The 19,726-nt window shown below is 53.4% G+C and overlaps 1 protein-coding gene across 13 annotated transcripts in view; it reads left to right on the top strand.

Annotated features, from left to right (window-relative positions):
• The window catches only part of EPB41L1 (erythrocyte membrane protein band 4.1 like 1), a 109,690-nt gene that overhangs the window by 67,292 nt on the left and 22,672 nt on the right, over positions 1-19,726 (top strand). For 4 of the 13 annotated variants that reach the window (XM_060030873.1, XM_060030872.1, XM_060030867.1 and 1 more), the window contains exons 8-13: positions 2,143-2,230; positions 2,769-2,921; positions 4,178-4,275; positions 4,544-4,719; positions 7,351-7,496; positions 10,744-10,926. In XM_060030873.1, coding sequence (XP_059886856.1) covers positions 2,143-2,230; positions 2,769-2,921; positions 4,178-4,275; positions 4,544-4,719; positions 7,351-7,496; positions 10,744-10,926 — 844 coding nt within the window. Of the gene's footprint in view, positions 1-2,142; positions 2,231-2,768; positions 2,922-4,177; positions 4,276-4,543; positions 4,720-7,347; positions 7,497-8,330; positions 8,367-10,743; positions 10,927-13,502; positions 13,608-17,567; positions 19,569-19,726 lie in introns of all 13 variants that reach the window. The other 9 variants (XM_060030871.1, XM_060030869.1, XM_060030865.1 and 6 more) reach the window with 4 other exon arrangements.

The following is a 19,726-nucleotide window of genomic DNA, read 5'->3' as shown; positions in this document are numbered from 1 at the left end:
GAACTTCAGGTTCTTAAGCTCTTGTACTGGTATGGTAATTCCCTGTCCTTGGCCTCTGAGAATCGGTCTCTTTAACTGCCAATTGGAGATGATAATAATGATTGTGTGTCCCTGGGTAAGTGTCCTGAGGTCTCCGGGCATAAAGTTCAAAAGTTTACATTCTAAAGCCAGACCGTCTGGTTCACCTTTTGGCTTTGTCTATTTCTAACCGGAGGATCTCGGGCTGGTCATTTCACTTGCCTGTGCTTTAGTTTCCTCATTTGTTTAATGGGGGCGCTAATAAAACCTATGCTGTAGGGTCCTGGAGGGGCTAAATGGTGCATATTAGAGACACACTGCATGGTGGCTATTACTGTTGCTCTGTGATTTGAGGGGTTGGGTAGTTGATTGTGCAGTGGAAAGCAGCTTGTGCCAGGAGTTAGAAGATAGTTAACTGGTTGTGTGATTATGGGCTGGGTGTTTAACCCATCAGCCCCATTTGTTACCTGTATAAGGACTAATAAGGACTTAGATTATCAGTGTTTCTCAACTACTGGTATTCGGGGCAGGAGAATTCACCGTGCAGGATGTCGGGCATCCCTGGGCCCCAGGCATTAAATGCCCATAACACCCCCTCAGTCATTGTAACAACCAAAATGCATCCCCCGTTTCCAAATCCCTGCCGTGAGGGTGATACTCGCACCCTGGGGGGACCCTTGGAACTAAATGATCCTTTTAAGCTGGAAGTACTTTGGACTCTAAGTCCAGGCTTGTCGGGGAACCCAATGTGATAAATGACGTGGAAGTGCGTTGTAAACTGTAAAGTGCTATGCATGTGGGAGGGGGTATGGTGATATTATCACATTGCTAATAAGGATGGAGGGAATGAGCAGGGTTGCGTCCTGGGGAGAGAGGCCATCTGGAGAGAGGCCCAGGTCCAGAGGTGGAGGGATCATGGGCGTGGGGAAGAAAGCCTGCTGGGGTGTGATGGGACACGAGGTCTGGGTGGCAAATGTGTCTCTCAGAGACTTGCACACCAACTCTGATTGGCTAGTAACGGCTGCTGTTGTATTGTGTTGAGCAGGATACTGAAACCGTGCAGCCGGTTAGCAGTGTCTGCCTGGGTTCTTTGTCATCCCTGTTGTAGGCAGCAAGGTGTGTTAGGGATTCGCAAGAGTCCTAATAATTCAGAGGGGGAAGTTCAGATCAATATGGGCTGGAGAAATCCTAACGGCCATCCCTTCAGCTGTAACAGCTCTTTTGACATAAAGCAGATGGACTACCAGTGTCCAGGTATTCTGCACAAAAGCTCCCCGAGGTAGACAGAGCACAGGAAACTGAGGCTATGAGACAGATGTCAACGAAGTGGCTGGGAACGTGAACCATGGAGCCACATTGTCTGGATTCAAATCCTGACTTTGCTACTTAATAGCTGTGTGCCCTTAGGCAAGTTATTCAACCTCTCTGTGCCGTAGTTTCCTCATCTGTAAAGTGGGAATAGCGGTATCTACCTTATAGTCCTGTTATGAGGCTTCAAATGAATTAATACATGTAAAGTGCTTGGAACAGTAACCAGCAGGTAGTACTCAATACATGTTACTCAGTAAAACGCTGTGAGAGTGTACAGTTTCCTGGCAGCCAAAGCCAAGAAGGAACTTGATGAGTTACGTAACTCTTCTTTTCAGAAAGGAGAGAGATTCCTCCTTTCCTCAAGGGCGATTAAGTGGTTTCTGATACAAAGTTCTGCGAAAAGTAGCCTTTATGGGTAATAAGTTAGGAGCCCCGGGTGATAACGATAAGCAGTGTCATCCACAGTGGTTTCACTGTCGTGGAGAAACAGAATTCATGGCCCCCATTTAATCCAGTGGCAGAATGAGGCAAAAATCTGGACTCCCGGCTGAGGCCTTGAACGCTTCCTGGAGAAAATAAGGCTGGACCTGAGTTTTGGCAGGAGATGAGAGTTCAGTGGGCTGAAGCGGGGGCTAGGGGTGCACTGTCCGGCACTGAGAGCAGAGGTGAGGGACCGGGGAGGCCCAGCCGCACTCCTGTTCCAGAATGCTTGCCTTCCTGGAATCACAGGTTCTGCTCACGGTCATCTTTGGCTGGCAGGACTCAGGCCTTGGTCCTTCCACCGGCCACCAGCGATCACTTTCTTTCCCTTAGGGGCATGACCCCAGGAGAAGCAGAAATCCACTTCCTGGAGAACGCCAAGAAGCTTTCTATGTACGGAGTAGACCTGCACCATGCCAAGGTATTGCTGGGTGCCAGGGTTCCCCTAGGTTCTGGGGCATGCTTCTGAGGAGCTACCGGGGTCTTCTGGAGGGCTTGGTGTGCCGGACTCTGTGCTACCTCCAACCTGAAGCCTTTTCTCTTCTCATTTCTCATAACTTGACCTTCCATAACCCTTTATTTCCCCATGACCCTTATGAATTTCTCCTTGTATTATATTTATTTATGAATCTGTCTGTGCCACCGCTAGATTGAGAGCTTCATGAGGGAAAGACATAGGCCTTAACTTATTTCTGTATCCTGAGCATATAGCATATGACCTAGTATGCATAGGTACCCCTGACTGTTTGCTGGGTGAATGAATGATTGAGTGATTGATAGAGAAAATGATTGAACAAGTGAGTGGGTGAATAAAGGACAAAATGAATGAACAAATGGCTCTGTGAGGGATTAGTCAGTGGGGCTCCAGCAGGGATGCTCAAACCCTGCTCCTGAGGGCTCATTACAAGCAGAGCTCAGAATGGGGTTTCGGGGTCATTCCACGGTCCCTCCTCACACAGGACTCTGAGGGCATCGACATCATGTTAGGAGTCTGTGCCAATGGCCTGCTCATCTACCGGGACCGGCTGAGGATCAACCGCTTTGCCTGGCCCAAGATTCTCAAGATCTCCTACAAGAGGAGTAACTTCTACATCAAGATTCGGCCCGGGGAGGTGAGCCTGCCTTGGAACTCCCTTCTTCACCAGGATCAGCTAAAACGGAGGGGACCCCGGCAGCTGGGCCTGGGTTTTTTCCTACCCAGGATACATGGATGGAGGTGCTGGGTGCTGGGTGGGGAGACAGTCCTCTTTTGCTGGGGCTCTCTACATAGACTTTGCACTTTAGGTATGTGCCTGCACACACACACACACACACACACACACACACACACACATACACACAGGCACACGGGAGTATACGCATAAAGAAAACCACATATATTCAGGTTATACAGATCAGGGAATGTTATGTCCATGTCCCTGATTTGCTTATATGTGGTACTCATACGAAGATACACACAGACACACGACTACACACACGTGCAAACATGAACATGCCCACTCTCCACATCCCGTCCATCACAAAGTCCGCTTGGTTCTACCTCTAGAATAAACGCGAGCCCGTCTGCTTCTGTCCCTCTGTCCACTGCACCAGCCGCCGTCTCTCCCCTCCATCCCTACACTGTCCTTCTCACTGGTCCCCCGGCCTCCACTGCCACTCCAGGCCATTTTCCTCATAGCTGCTGGAGAGAGCTTAAAAGTCCCTTGCATCAGTTCATGTCAAACCCACCCCACTCCCACTCCTCACTTGAACCTTCTGAGAGCTCTCCTTAGCTCTTGGACTCAAGTCCTAACTCTCTCTGGCCACCTGCCTCTCCCACGTGCCTCTGCCCCGCTGCCCCACGCCCACGCCCACGGGCACTCCAGCCCCTTCACCCTTCTCTGAGATCCTTGAATAGGCAAACTCTTTCCTGCCCTTTGCATTTGTTGTTCCCTCCACCTGAAATCCTCTGCCCCACCTTCTCACACAGCTTTGGTTCCTTTCCCATCCTCCAGTTCTCTGCTCAGAGATCCCCTGTGTAGAGGGCGTTCCCTGATCACCCTTTCTAAAGTAGCAGGCGTTCCCTGTCACATCACGCATCTCTATCCATTCCTTTGTGCCCTTATCAGTATCAGAGATGAGCTTGTTTACCCATTTATCATCCCCCCGCCCCCAAGAATCTTCTGTCTTGGTCACCCTGGTGTCTCTGTTGCTTAGCTCTGGATCTGTCACAGAGTAAGGGCTTAATCCAGGTGATTGATTAAATGAATGAATAAATGAACAAACAGGCCAGAGTCATACAGGCCTGAGAAAGAGGTTCAGAAAGGATGGACTGGTGGTGAGAGTGGGCCCAGGCCTTCCTTCTGACCCACCCTCCCTGGTTTTGCAGTATGAGCAGTTTGAGAGCACGATTGGCTTTAAGCTCCCAAATCACCGGTCGGCCAAGAGACTGTGGAAGGTCTGCATTGAGCACCATACGTTCTTCCGGTGAGCCTGCCCCTGGGGTGTGGTAACAGGGGCTGAGGCCGAGGCTGTGAGTGGATATGGGTAACGGCTGTGTTTTGTCAGTAGGAGGAGTTAGTAGGGACTCTAGGAAAGCCCTCCTCCTCCTCTTTCCCCAAGTCTCTCACCTTCTGGACCACTTAGAGTTGTCGTAGGTGGTGGGACAGCGGGACGGAAGGCCAGCTGTAGTCCAGCCTTGGGCCTGGCATTGCGCATCTGATCCTCTCTCCTTGCCTCCATCCCTTCCCTGCAGGCTGGTGTCCCCTGAGCCCCCACCCAAGGGCTTCCTGGTGATGGGCTCCAAATTTCGGTATAGTGGGAGGACCCAGGCACAGACCCGCCAGGCCAGCGCCCTCATCGACCGGCCCGCGCCCTTCTTTGAGCGTTCCTCCAGCAAACGGTACACCATGTCCCGCAGCCTTGACGGAGGTATGTCCCACGCTGGAGGTGGCGGGGAGAGTGGCGTGTCGAGGGGGATGGGAGCATGCCGGGTCCTGTAGAATGAGCAGTGGAGGCGGTAAACACATCATAGTTGATTTGCACCAGGCATGGTGGCCCCAGAGCACTGCTGCATCTGGGGACTCTCCGTGGGTTAGTCTAGCCTACGGTACCACTTCTGCTGGAATGTGACACTGACACTCTGGGCTTCTCACAACTTCCCTGAGTTGCGGCCTTTTGGGGTCCCAGGTTCAGCCATACGGTTTTCTGGGCCCCCTTCCCGAGAAGCTTAGCAGTTCACAGCCTGTCACCATTCTGGAATGGTATATTGTAACTGCAGTGTGGAGCTGGTGATGCCTTACTGGAGGCGAAGGAGTTGTTCCCAATCATTTTTTTGGTTCCACTGGGCTCTGGGCTGATTGACATCTAACTGCATGTTAGTCTCCACTGCCCCCGTGTCTCTTGAGTTGATAGGTGCCCTGACTATTCATGAGAATTGGCCATACATTGCCCTGTATCAAGCAGACCAGGGCTTCTCAAAATGTGGCATCAGAACCAGCTGTGAGCTTGTAAACATGAGAAGTCCCAGGCCTTTACCTAATCCTACTAACTCGGCACCCTTTAGGGCCCAGAACTCTCCCAGGATATGCTCACAAGTTTATAGGAGAGGGTCAGAGGCCACATGGGGCATTGGGAGTTAGGCAGAGTTAGGCCTCAGCCTTGATACGCACCAGTTGCTCCACGGATGAAGGAGGTGGTCCATAAATATTTGAATGAAAGCATGGGAGGCCTTGAGCAGCTTAACTCCCCTGGGCCTATTTCTTCTTCTGCAAAATGAATAATACCTACTTCATTGGGTTATAGGGAGAACTGAACAAGTAATACCTCTACCACACCCAAAACAGTTCATGGCACATAGTAGGACCTTAATAAATTGTAGGATCACTAATAAATTATTATTGCTTTTAGGTTTGTAGGGGGTAGCTCGAAGGTAGGAGATGGGGACTTTGGTGCGGGACCAGCAGATGCTCCCAGAACATATTGGGGCTGGCCTCCAGGCAAGGCAACAAATATTTTCTTAGTGTTAGATGTGTGCCAGGCCTTGTGTTAGGTCCTGGGTACGGTTTTCAGTATAAGTATGGCCCTCTCCTTTGAGGAGCTCACAGAATAGTAGGTTTGTCAGCGTCCAACATGATTCAGCTGGTGGGAGAAGTGTGTACAGAATACAGAGCAGCCTTGTGGAGACAGGGTTGGGCTAGGGTCTTGAAGGATGCTTAGGAGTTTGCCAGGGGATCAGGAGAGTCTGCTATGTTTCCAGTAGTATGGAGGTGAGTCCCGCCCCAGGACTCCCTGGCCGTGTTCGGAGGACATGCAGTTTTGCAAGGGTCCATTTGGGGCTCAGGAAGCTCCCTATTCTCCTTGAGTAGGTACAGTGCTGAGAGCTGAGATTTAAGCAAAGGGCAAAGCGGGCTGTGCTGTCCTTCTGTCCTCCCCTGCAGCTCCCATTACCATGCTGGGGGCTGAATGAAACCCAGATTGTTCAGGGCAGCAAAGGTTGGCCCAGAACTGGTGAAGTTCATTATCTAGGAAGCCCGGACTCTAAGCCAGGAGGCCTGGGTCCCTGTCCTGATTCACTGAAAGGTTACCAGTGAGACCTTTCTCCTTTCAAGGTCTCAATTTATCCTCTGTAAAGTGGAGATAGTAATTCCCATCCTAGCCATCAACACAGAGTATTATGTGGATCTAATGAAATAATGTGCATAAATGGGCAGTTTGTCAAGTGATATATATGAATAAAAGGGATAATTATTCTTTAAAAAAAATCTGTGCCCATCCTGAGGATAATCTGTGCTCTGATGATTTTAATGCAGTATTTTCCAGCCATTTTTTCCACTGAGACACAAGCCCTGGGCATAGTCTGGGTTTTGCCCAGTGTCTGATATAAAGTCTATAATTCCATCCCTTTCTTTCCTGTTCAGGAAAGGACTTTGGAATGCCAGTGAGTGAGAAAGACGTTAGTGCAGGGATCCCCTTGATTTCTCCCTAATTTAAAAAGAAGGTAAATCATGTGCAGACCTCAGGACTTTAACTTTCACTAATAAAAGCTGATCTCACAGTATCTGTGTCTTGTTAAATAACGGTCAAGTGAGTATCTGCTACGACCACCACAACAAAGACATTTGTGAGCCAACACTGATTGAATTGGCTCACTCTGAGCCAGCCGCTTCTCTGAGACACATGAGCTTCTCTGTTCCTCCTCCCAGTTGTCTGAATTAGGTACTGTTTGTAGATGAGGAAACTGAGGCCCAGAGAGGTTGTATAACTTACCCAAGATCACACAGCCAAGAAGAGATGGATTTGAGATTTGAACCCAGGCTCGAGTGCTGTAGAAATCAGGGGAGGGCCTGGCGCTGGAGGTAGCTCTGGCTCTCATGCCCTGAGTGACCTGGGGAAGGCCACGCCACTCCTCTGGGCACTGGCTCCTTATCCCCAGCGTGTTGAGGCTGTGGTGGTATCTGCTCTACACCAGGCATGGTTGGGGGGGCGGTGGGTTGGCTCCTGTTCCCTGTGCCTGGGAGGTGACTCACATGGCCGCCCGGCCGTCTCTGCCCACTTCAGCAGAGTTCTCTCGCCCAGCCTCTGTCAGTGAGAACCACGACGCAAGACCTGACAGTGACAAGCGGGAGGAGGATGGCGAGTCTGGGGGGCGGCGGTCAGAGGCTGAGGAGGGAGAGGTCAGGACCCCCACCAAGATCAAGGAGTTAAAGGTACGAGCCCCGCTTTCTCGTACCCTCTGACCTGGGCGTCAGGAGGCTGATCCTGGGTCTAGGCTCAGCTTTGACCTTCAGGTGCCCTCAGCGGTGGCCGGGCACCCTTGCTGTGCGGCGCACCACGGACGGGGCCTTGCTCTTGGGCCGTGCTCAATACCTGGCATCCGCGGGTGGGAGTGGGGCACGCTGCCCACCCTGTACCCTTCCTGGTGGACTCTGGCCTCCTCTTGCTCACTTCTAATTTGCCCTTTTGCCTGTGATCTGGATCTGCACAGCCCCCTCTCACTCATGATAGGATGTCCCTGCAGGCCACAAGGGTGAGGTTCAAGTTCCTGCCGCCCGCCCCCATTTCCCACCAACCTGTGCGCACGCTCACGCAGGCCCGCGTGGCCTGAGACTCGCAGGTGTTCACTCACAGACGTGTACCCCCTCGCCCATAGGGTTATGCCCCCAGACGTGCAGACAACGTGCGCACGCACATGGGCATGTGCACACACGGGTGTGCTGGTTTCCATCATGCACCCCCACCTTGGGAGCACAAGCCCCTGAACACACACTGACAGCAAGAAGCATGACTCTCCAGAACCCCACGTCCCATCTGCCGAGTGTGATGGGCCGCTTTGCCTCCAGGCCTCCCGCCCCCTTCTTCGCCTTCCTGGGCTCCCTGCTTCACGCCCCGTACCTTCTGACGACCTCACTGCCCTGCTGGTGGCCCACCCAGCTTCCCAGAGTGCTCTGGGCTACCTGCTGGACCAGGCCAGTCGCGGTATCTCTAATCCATTTGCTCTACTGACCCTGCTGGTTCCTTTTCCTCCTCCCACGTCCCGCTAGCCGGAGCAGGAAACCACGCCGAGGCACAAGCAGGAGGTACTGCATGGGGCCTGTCCCCACCCACCCAGCCATTCACCCACCCCAGCTCATTTGTCATCACCCCACCATCCATCCCAGGCTCACATCCCAGCACCACCTCAACTTAAGCTTCTCCTCCGCTCCCGGCCATCCTCCTCCCTCACCCAACCCCACCCTCCATCACCCCCTCCCCAACTTAAGCTCATCGAGAGGCTCCAGCCCCCCCAACCAACCACCCATGTTTTCCTCCCTCCCCACCTCTCCCTCCCTTTCCCAGCTTCATGCTCTGCCTCTCCAGACCACGCCGTGCTTGCTTCCCACCCACTGACCATCCCCCACTGTGTCCCCCCGTTCTTCCAGGCCATTCTGTGCTTTCACTGAGCTCATCTCCACCCCCATCCCCCACCCCCCCACTCCCACCCCAAAGCCTTCTTTTGACTCTTCTCCTCCCTGTACCACTGTCTTGTCATGCCTCCGCATCTGTGTCCCCTGTGTCCCCCCCCCCAAGCTTCTTTTTGTATCTATGGGCAACCAGATGTGGGAGTGGGGGGGTGTGGGGAGGGAGGGGCCTCAGAGCACATCTGTCTTCTCAGCCCCAGGTGCATCTCCCGCGGGCGGGGCCCCTGCTGCTCCAGCTCTGCCAGGAAAGCCTCCTCCTCCCGTTTGCTGCTTCTCTCAACACCCTCATCCTGTGCTAACCACTTCTCCTTCCCTTTCACATAGTGTCCAACTCTTCCTTTGATACTTAACTGCAGGAGAAATGGGTCTGTTCTTGGGCTGCTGAGGGAAAGGCCAGAGGCTGGGGCGTCAGAAAGGCATGGCTCTTGGGTTTCAGCCCCAGTTCTGCCACTGACTCTTTGAGGGTCTTGGTAAAGTCCCCTCAGGCCCCAGTCCCCCATCTGCACAGCAAGGCATTTGGACTAGGTTTCCCCCAGGCCCTTATCCTTCAAGGATCCACTGCTCCCTTCAGCCTTGGGGAACACCACATGCTCACAGGACCAGTGTGGCAGGTTCAAGATGGAAGGTCACCAGCCACATCTTAGGTCTGTGGAGGCCCAAACCCACCCACCTGTGCACCCTCCATCGGGTTTGATTTCTCAGACAGACGTTGTCCTGAGACAGCTGCTCAGGAAGGGATGCAGGAGGTACAGACAGATGACTAGAGGGAAAGCAGAGCCTCAGTGGCATCGGTTTCCTTCCTTAGTTAACTTAGGAGTCAATCATAGTGGATCCTCGGATGCCAGAGATAAGCCCAGGGGAACTCTAGCCTTGTCCAAGGGCAAGCCTGCCTTCCAAGTAGTTGTTCCAGAATCACTGATCTGACTTTATAATGAGCTGAGGTTGTCTATTTCTTGTCCTGAGTCCTCAAACAGCTTTGCAGATAAGGGTCCTTGGGCTGCCAGCGCACCTGCCCTGCCTCCAGAAGTAGGCAGACTACTGCTGGTTCCCGTGCAAAGGCTGGTCCTCACTTGACCTAAGGGCAAGGGTACCTCTGTACCGCCCAGAGCTCCGACTTGGCAATTTAATAGCGACACTTCTATGACTCCAGCTGTACCTGGCTCGGTTCTTGTGTCCAGCCTTGGGACTTACCTCCCTTCTTCCTGGTCTCTAATTCTAATCTTCCTGAACACCCCACAGAGCCCTAGTTTCTCTGTCTGGCTGTATCTCACCCTGTCTGCCCTTGAGGAGTTGGTACCCACAAGGAATCTGGAAGATCCTGGGTGGTTGGGGAAGGTAGTGGCTCACGGCAGAGCACGCTAAACATCATCTCTTCCTGGGCCCTGGTGTGGAAGCAGGGCACATTTCTCTGGATGTCCTTGGATTTAGAAGGGCCCCATGGGGCCTGAGCAGTGGCACACGTTGGACTAGGAGGGGCCTAGACCGAGGATCCTGCTAAGCACAGTGGTCCAAGTCGTGGCCAGAGGTAGGCACCAGGATCCAGGAGGCCGAGCAGTGGGCCAGAGCAGCCCAGTGAACAGGACTGGTGATTTCTCACTGTGCTTTGGTTGTAACCAGAGGGAAGTCACCTCTGCGCCTTGTGAAACTAAAGGTAACTTACCCAGACCTGTGGGATTTGGGTTGACTTAGGTGTTCCAAGACCAGGAGCCAGGCAGGGGAGAAGAAAAGATGGTACTTGGCCAGAAGTCTCCTCTCCTTAACCTCAAGTGCTTTTTGCTCTTCTCTTTAATCTTGAGTGGTTTGTGTACCTGTTGGGGCTAGTCATCCCTGCCCTGCTTGGCTTATGGGACGCTGTGAGGGTGAGACAGGGCCGTGGATGGGAATCACCTTGCTGATGTAGGGCGGTGATGGGGACCATTACCATTTTCACCACGCCTTGCATCCTCTTCTTGGAGCTGTTCCTCTGATACCTGACTGTCCTCTCTGTACACCCAAGTTCTTAGACAAGCCAGAGGATGTCTTGCTGAAGCACCAGGCCAGCATCAACGAGCTCAAGAGGACCTTGAAGGAACCCAACAGCAAACTGATCCACCGGGACCGAGACTGGGAGCGGGAACGCAGGCTACCCTCCTCTCCCGCCTCCCCCTCCCCCAAGGGCACCCCTGAGAAGGTCAACGAGGTAGGTCTCACCCGAACCCCTCACCTGGGGCCTTGGGTAAAGACGGTGGGGAAGGTTGCTATGTACTGACTTACCCTCCCCCTCCACGCCCCGTTGCTGCGTAAGGTGGTGATGGAGATAGGGCAGCAGGTTAAGCTGAGGAAGACAAATTCACTCACTCTTGGAACCTGGGCCCCAGGGACCACCTTGAAAAACTCAGAAGACTCACCGTAGTATGGTGTATTTCCCTTCCATCAGCCAGAGTGTAATGGGGAAAGGGTGCTGGTTAGAAATGCAGGTTCTGGGGCCCCAACTCGGACCTACTGAATCAGAGTATTTGGAGGTAGAGCCCTGGAATCAGTATTTTAAACAAGTGCCCCAGGTGATTCTCACACACACAAAATTTTAAGAATCCTGGTAGTTCTGTCCAGTAACCAGACCCTTTTGTGCCTATTGTGAAAACACAGATGGTGGGAGGGTTCCTTCCTAGGAAGATCCTCAGAGCCCACCAGAAGGGAACAGATCCTCTAGGAAAGTCAGAGCTGTTCCTGGTGCTCCAGAAAAAGATCCCACATGACCTGTCTTTCAGAGTAGAAAGCATGGGGTGTTTTCTCATTGAAAAAGAGAAAGATAGGATCTTGAGAATTCCTGTATTTATAATCCCAAGCTGGTATTTTTAGCACTGCTAAATCTTGGCACTCTTTACCCCCGTTTTTTGTTTGTTTGTTTGTTTTGTTTGTTTGTTTTTTGCGGGGCCTCTCACTGTTGTGGCCTCACCCGTTGCGGAGCAACAGGCTCCGGACGCGCAGGCTCAGCGGCCATGGCTCACGGGCCCAGCCGCTCCGCGGCATGTGGGATCCTCCCGGACCGGGGCACGAACCCGTGTCCCCTGCGTCGGCAGGCGGACTCTCAACCACTGCGCCACCAGGGAAGCCCAGCCCCCGTTTATATTAGGTGTTTTCTCCCCAGTGCTGCTGCTTCCTGGTCCTAAACCCTTCTGAGGTCTAGCCTTACAGTGCCTGGGTTTGAATTCCGGCCCTGCTGCCTGCTAGCTGGTTGACTCTGGGCTTGTTACTTAACCCCTCTGAGCCTCCGTTAGATACAGATAATAAAAGCACCTAGTTCCCAGGACTGTTGTGAGCATCCAATGAGATAAAACATGGAGGAGGCAGCAGAAGACCTAGATGCTCAATGTGAATTACTTATTGTTTCATTTGGAGAGCCTTGAACTCTCCCACAGAAGGTTAATTTCAAAGCAGAATCCTTTTTAAAGTTGGGAAGGACCCTCGGAACCCAGTTGGCTCAAGGTCCTCATTTTACACATGGGCACGGAAGCTCAGGAAGGGGAAGGACTTGATCAGTGTCATAGCTGATAGAAGACGGGCCAGAACCTAATGTTCTTATGTCCCAGGCCACTGTATTTGCTATTAAATCACAGCTGCCTGGGAGCAAGACCAAATCATATGAAGCTCAGGAGACAGTCAATTGTGCCTCTGCTGCCCTTTAGAGCTTTGAAAACTGATGATGCAGCTGTGATCTAATAAGTGAGCCTTTGATTGAATCAGCACTCCCGTGGCCTCAACATGCCGGGTACCAGGGCCTTGTCTAGCGAGGCTGCTGTGGTAGCTCCTTGGCCGGTGATTCACGACGTCAGGGATGCCATAGGGGCCTCTATGGCTGGTGCCATGGAAGGAGGGCAAATCTCTTCACCCACTGAGGGCTTCTGTGGTCACCGCTGGCACAATCAAGACACTGAAGACCCTGGATGGGGCCATGGGGCTGGTCTAGTGATCCAGTTACACACGCCCCTCCTCCTGCCCCGAGAGACGCTTGACCAGAGTGGCCTCTAGTCAGTCCTGAAGTCGGTGAGGTGGATGTAGAGGCTTCCAAAGGGGTCAGACTCCAGCAGAGAAAGGAAAGCTGGGCCCTGGAGGGCTGGACTCCGGGGAGCTGAGATGCTCTGAGCAGCCTGGCATGGGGGTGCCCCACCTGCTGGTGATAGCTGGAACTGCCAGAAGATGCGTCTCATTAAAAGGTGGAGTCTGTTCCACCTCCCATCCCCCCTACTGCCTCCCCGCAAGAAGTGTAGTCCATTGCTGGAGAGAAGTCTGGTCCAGGAGCTCACCTTGGAGCGATGGACCTTTTAACTGGCTTACAGGTCCCACTGGCATTTAGAGGCTCTTGAAAATTTGGGAGATGAGAGGAGCTGTCGCCAAGGACTGGACTGGGTCCTTGGGTGAGTGACGTCACTTCTTGGAAGCCTCACTGCCTTGTCAGTCCATCTAAAAGGGGACCAAAATTGCCACTCCACAGTGCTGTGGGGAAGGTCGAGTGAAATAATGGATATAAAATCACTTTATAAACTGGAAAGTGCTGGACAGTCCTGGGGCCACTGCTGATGGTAACTGGAATCCCTTATTCAAATATGGGCTCTCATGGCGTGGCTCCTTCCTGACCTAAGGATGCGGGATTTACAAAGCTGGGCTATTCACGGACTCTGTGTGTGTGTCTCTCTCCTGCTTTCTGTCCCTCCCTCTCTTTCTCTCCTTCCCTTCCTCCCTCTTCCCCTCTCTTCCGGCCCTGGGCCTCCCCTGCAGTCCCAGAGGACCCAGGACACCTCTCAGCAGGACTTGGCACCTGAGCCTGGGACGGCCACAGGCTTGGAAGTGTTCACTCAGAAAAGCCTCGCAGCATCTCCTGAGGTTACTGTCGTCACCTCCCCACCCACCCAGAACCACCCTAATAATCTTAAGAAAACCCTTTCTCTGGGCTGAGGGGGTGGGCCAGACTGCCCTGCAGGTGGGAGCAGTGGGTAGCTCATGTTGGCCCCATGCTGTGACAAGTGAGCGACCCCTGTCCCAGGGGTCCATAATGGGCCAGCCCGTCCCTCATCCATGGTTTCTCAGGAAGGATAGGACTGAAACCATTCAAGGAAGACGGAATGGTCTGAGTCGCCTCTGGCTTAAAAAGGGCAGGTAGAAATGACCTCTCAGGTCCCGCTGAGGCAGGTGACCTGGAGGCAGGTTCTGACTGCTAAGCTTGGGATCAGGGATCATGGCACCTAAATACCTCTGCTCTGAGGTCTTGTCTCTGTTCAGAAGCCTGAGTAAGGTCTAGCAGTGACTAATTAGCCCCTCCATCCCCTGCTTCCATTCTCTAAACTCCCCTTGGAGTTTGGGTCTGTCAGGGTCCCCAGGCAGGCAAAAGTGTGTGTGTTTCACCAGGGAGCATCCTTGGGGTTGTACAGATGTCGGTCCGGCAAGCATTCTAAATGAGGAGAGCATCACTTCTCTGCCCAGGATGGCAGTAGGCCGAGGGTCCTCGGAACTTCCTGTGCCCCTGCGTGGATGCCGGGTGGAATCCAGGCCCAGGAGCAGGGGGCTGCATCCTCCCTCTTTGCTGGGACTTCATAGACTGTCGGGATTGGAAGGGACCGATTGATCATCTGGGTGAAAATTCCTTCTCTCTGATAACCAACCCTGCTCTGTTGGCGTAGTGTGTACGAGGGCATATACCGTTCTCCATTCCCAGAGAAAAATTTTGTAGCTGCTAGAAACGTCCTGAAACTGTAAGAGAGCCGTGAGTCAGCTGCGTAAGTGGTAAAACATAAATCACAGTGCTACTCTGCATTTTTCCTAAATGTAAAATTAAAAACAAAGCTAGGAGCACTCTTGAGAGAAGCTGGACAGGAGTCAACAGCACCCCCAGGTTAGGGAAGCAGTGGTGCCTTGGAGCACAGAGATTCGCGCAGAGCCGAGCACAGGTGCCCTAACTTGGGGGGGTTGCAGGGTTGGGAGGGCAACATGCGCCCTTCACCAGCATCCCTGAAAATTGTCCGTCCAGCCTGTTCCACAAGGGGGCTCTCCCTGTTCTTAACAGCAGTCCGTTTTGTCTTCTTCAGTCATGTGTTGGGAAGTTTCCACGTTGAATTATAACCTGCCCTTCCGAGTCACCTGCCTGTGGGCCTCACTCTGCCCCCTGGCGCCTGTAGTCCCACTCTGCATCCTCCTCCAGGAAGGCCCTTCAGAGTTCAGCGTCCCCCCTGCCCCCCAACTCCCACTTTCTTCCGCAGCTTCTCCCGTGGGTTCTAGAGGGCTCCTTGTCCTGGACCCCTTCCTCTGGGGGTCTCCTGTAAAGAGCAGGGCCCAAAATGTAACGCAGAGCTCCAGGTGGACCCTGAACAGCCTGGGGTCAGCAGAATCCTGGCTGGAGATTTTCTTCCTGTCAGCTTGTGTGGGAACAGAACTGGCCCCACTCCGGCTCCCAGCTCCTGTTTCGCGGCCAGTCTTGCTGCAGTGGCTCCAGCTGACAGCAGGGGGTGCTCTGAGCAGGCACTGAAGGTCCCCTGGCTCAGTGGAAAGAATGGCCCGGCGGCTTCCCTGACATCTTTTATCCTGTGAATTGGGTCAGAGAGCCAAAGCTTTCCTCTCTTTGTTCAGGCTCTTTCTCTCTTCAGGATTTTTACTTGTTAGATGCAGAGCCTCTTCTTCCCTCTGGGAGCCTCAGTTTCCCCTTCTGAAATGAGGGTAACAGGACCTGCTTCACAGGTCGCCATTTGGATTAAAGTTAATAACTTCTCCAAAGGGCTGACACTGCCTGGCACATAGTAACTAAATATAAGTACATGTTTCCCTTTTTCTTTCTGCAGAAACTTTCTGTTCTGTGCCAGCTCCCACCCCACTCAACCTAGTTTCTAAGCTTCTGGTTGCTAGAAACTAGTTTCTAGTTAGACGTGGGCAGGAATGTTCCACAAGGGGTCTCATGGACCATCTTTGGCCATCCTTGCCGGGCTGATGGTGTCAGTACAAGCTGAAATGGGAGCAGCTAAAGGCGCCTGCTTCCCAAGTAGAAGAGAAAGGAGGCTTTGTAGGCTCTCAGAACTCTTCCCTCTGGGATGGTTGCAGTGTTGTTGTCCTGAAAGCTTAACAACCTGAAGTAGAATCTCCGAAACCCACGCAGATTTTGTCTGGGCCTCCCCTCTTCCTTTTCTCTCTCTTTCCTGTTGGCAAGATTCTCTTAATGAGGTTTGATTCCCTGACAATCATGGAGATTTTGCTAAAATGGAGCAGGGGGAGGGGTGGGGGAGGCCAGAGGGCTTATAATGCTCCCTTGAGTCTTCAGAATCCTTCAGATCTTCTGGGATCTGACAGACTCCTCACCGGGTCATAACCTGCATTGGAGCCCAAGCGCGTGGGAACCTGCCCCCTGCTGCAGTCAGGAGCAGTTTTCGGCACATCTTACCGTGGAGCTTTTCACAGGACACAGGATCAGAGACCGGGTTCTAGGCCTGCCTTTGCCACTGGCTCACTCTCTGACCTTGGGCACGGTGCTTACTTCCCCAGCCCTCAGTTTCCACATCTGTGCCATGAGGGACTTGGGTCAGAGCAGTGGTTTCAAAGGAGGGAGGCACTTTGGGGCACTAGGGCAGCCCAGGCCTCCAACTTCCACGGGGGGGGGGCCCTGTATCTGTGTTACATATTGGATTGCCATCAAGATTTTGTGTGAAAGTATTCTGTAGTTTCGAGAAGATTTAAATCCCATCGGCCTTCTTGCGTTGCTGTTGTTGTTTGCACCTCGCGGCTTGCAGGGTCTTAGGTCCCCAACCAGGGATCAAACTCGGGCCCCTGGCCGTGAAAGCACCGGGTCCTAACCACTGGACCACCAGGGAATTCCTGGCCTTCTTGCTTTTTGAACAATTCTAGAAGTCCATCCTTCCCTCCTAAGTGTTGCTTGAAAAACTCTAGGGGAGGTAGAGGGCTGTTTTGTTGATGGTTGACAGTGCTGTACTCTCAGTGCTTTGGACCAGTGATGATGCTTGGATATTTAGATCTTTACCTTCTATGATATGTTCAGGTCAGTCCTCTTCCAGTCTTTCTGTGGATTTTGTTAGAATTCTCCAAGAACAGGCCTTGGTATTTGTTTCTTTGGGAATGAACCCCACAGAGTTCAAGCTGTTTCAGCCACTGCAGCGACTGGCACTAACCTCTAGAGCTGGTCGTTTGGTATATTTTGGTCTAATCTCTTTCCTTCCAATTAGCGCTTGCAGAAAGGTCCGATTTCAGGCTGTGGCCTGTGAAACTTAACTCAGTGCCTCCCCGACAACTCGACATTAGATCGCAGTTGGGACCCATATTCCATTGGCTGTAAGTCAGCAAGGCTCTCAGGCATTCTTTTCCTGACTCGACTGACTGTGACCTTGAAAAAGTCACTGACCTTCTCTTGGCCTCAGTTTACCCATTTGCACAAGTAGGAGATTGGACTGCAGGAAGTCTTAGGAGTTCTTTTGGCTCTAGCCTTCAAAGATTCCATGTGATGTAAGCTACTTTCCCCTCTGACACTGGCAGCTCTATTATTAAAAGAGGAAGAGTCCTGGACCATCTGTGGATTTCCATTCCCCGATGGTTAACACGGGGAGGGTATGAGACCGCATCCCATTTTACCCGGTTAGGGTGGTGGTTGAGGGCAACAGTAGATAATTTGTTGGGTGCCTTGATGGGAAGAGTAGCCTTGATGAGGCTGACCTGCCTTCCTGTCCCCAGCCAGCTGACCTTGACCAAGGGGGCAGGTGGACCTTGGTCCCTTCTTGCGGAGGGAAAAAGTGAACCCATTCTTAAGGTGCCTGATATTTCATGTTAACTCTTCTTGCTCCAATTAAAACGCAGGGTTCAGAGCATTGGGTATTTATAGAAAGAGAGTACATTAGGCCAGAAGAACTCAGTCTCCTAAAAGTGACCGCCACACAGCAGGAAGAAAGGGAGGCAGGCCTCGCAGACATGCTTGCTGACGGCAGACTCTCCAAGGTAGACGTCCTGGTGGACAAGTTCACCTTTCAAATGGCCACAGAAGAAAAGGTGGGAGCCAAAGGAGCAAACACACAGCGACAAGGAAGAATGATCACGAGCCCTGAAGGCTTCAAGTCAGTGTGGGAGGAAAGCCCCTGGGTCAGGGAAGGCCCAGGAGGGGCTTCTCTGGCTGCAGGCCGCACGCTGGCAGGAACGCTCCCAGAGGGCTCCTGGTTCAGGGTGGACCCTGGGGAGGCAACCATCAGGAAGCAGCGGGCCTCCAGGGATCAGCTGGAGGGCCCGGCAGAGCTAAGGCAGAAGTGGGAGGAGTTCCAGGCTTGTGGAAGACCCGCCGCCCCGGCCACTGGCCCTGCAGAAGTGGATGTCCCCTCTCCAGCCTCCGACACGGGAGGACTCCGGTCGTTTCTGCTGGACCCAGCCTACACAGAAGCCAGAGCCGACTCGAGCGATGAAACCGACACTTCCTTTGCAGAGAGAAGCTTCTATTTAAACTATGGAGAGAAAGAGTCTGAAGACCAAGTCCTCCCTCCGGCCCTGGAAGAGAGAGAGGAGCACTTAGATGCCCCACCTGGCTGCGAGAGCAGGCGGAAGCTGTCGGAGGAGCTCACGGAGAGCTCAGAGCTGGACTCCTCAGGCCCATGGGGCTCTGCTGCCACTGTCAGCAGAAACAAGCACCACGAGGGTGAAGCCCACTCAGCTTCCTCAGAGGGAGGGGCGGGGCCCCCCAGGAACCAAGGACCAGATGACCTGGAGGTCTTTGTCAAGCAGCTCGGAAAGGGACCTTCTCCAGGGCTGATGTTTGCTGAGTACGAAGCCCGGTGGGAGGTGGAAGGAGAGTCTACCCACCCAGCATCCTCAGTAGCTGCAGAGGAAGAGGCCCCCCAGAGTGGAGATTTGATGGGAAAGGCTGAGAAAAGTCCCCCAGGAGAATGGAACCACTCACCTCACAGAGGAGGGGGCATGCGTCCAGACAGCCAGGTCTGTGTCCTTCCGTGGGCCATCCCTCCTAGTGATGTCAGGAAGCCAGCCAAGCCGGACAGAGGCAACTTCCTGCCCAGAGAGAGGGGACCAGTTCACACCCAAACAGGAGAACCTGTGACAGAGGACAGCAAGGCCCCAGCGTTTCTTCAGATGGAGGAGGTGATCACCCCCCTCCCAACCTCGCCCCGTCCCTTTGCGGCTCAGACGTCTCCAGAGGAAGCTTCTTCAAGCCCAGCCCCTTATGGGTCGGGGGAGCCTGTGCAGCTCAGGGACCGCTTTGGAGAACAGTCCCCCCTATTTCTCAAACATGCCCATCCTCCTAAAGAGAGCCCGGAGCCCAAGGACCGAGTAGGGCTGGCTGTGACCCCAGACGGAGGTGAGCGCAGGGCCCCTCCCATCGCCAGCAGGAAGCCCAGAGTTGTCCCTGAAGAAGCCCAGGGGTTGCGGTTCCCTTCAGGGAAGCAAAAGGAGATGACCTCTTTCCAGGCTGGGGGTCAAGAGGGCTCCCTGGAAGATATTAGCAAGACCTCTGTGGCCAACAAGATTCGGATCTTTGAGACCCACGGAGCTGAAACTCGCTGGGCGAGTCAGGGTGAAACCAGGGCCTTTGCAAACGAGTTGTCTTCGGAGGCCTCTGTGGGGCAGGTCGAGCAACAGCGGAGTAGGCGTTTAGACCTGGGATTTGCTCAGTTTCAGCCCCCAGAGGACTTTGCTGCCCCCAAAGCCACACATTCCTCCATGATGCCGCCAGCTACCAGACACTTCTGGGAGGGCATTTCTACCCCATCCCCCCGGGAAGGATGCATGGACGTCGAGCTCGTGTCCCCCAGTCCAGGCTGCGAAACTACACTGGAGGAAGCTACTGGGGGAACTGGCCACGTGAGCCCCCGCCCCCATGCTGCCCCCAGCCCGGGAGCTGACCGCATGCCGCGTAGTTCTTTAAAAGCATGTTTCTGTGGCCCCTCGTCATTACTGCCACCAGAGGCTGCTTGTCCATCCCTATGAGTTCTTTTCCCTAAACGGGCCTGAGCGTAGCC

This window comes from Delphinus delphis, chromosome 15 (assembly GCF_949987515.2).
Source record: "Delphinus delphis chromosome 15, mDelDel1.2, whole genome shotgun sequence".
NCBI lineage: Eukaryota > Metazoa > Chordata > Mammalia > Artiodactyla > Delphinidae > Delphinus > Delphinus delphis.
The sequence above is the reverse complement of the archived record's forward strand: the minus strand, read 5'-3'. Positions and strand labels throughout refer to the sequence as shown.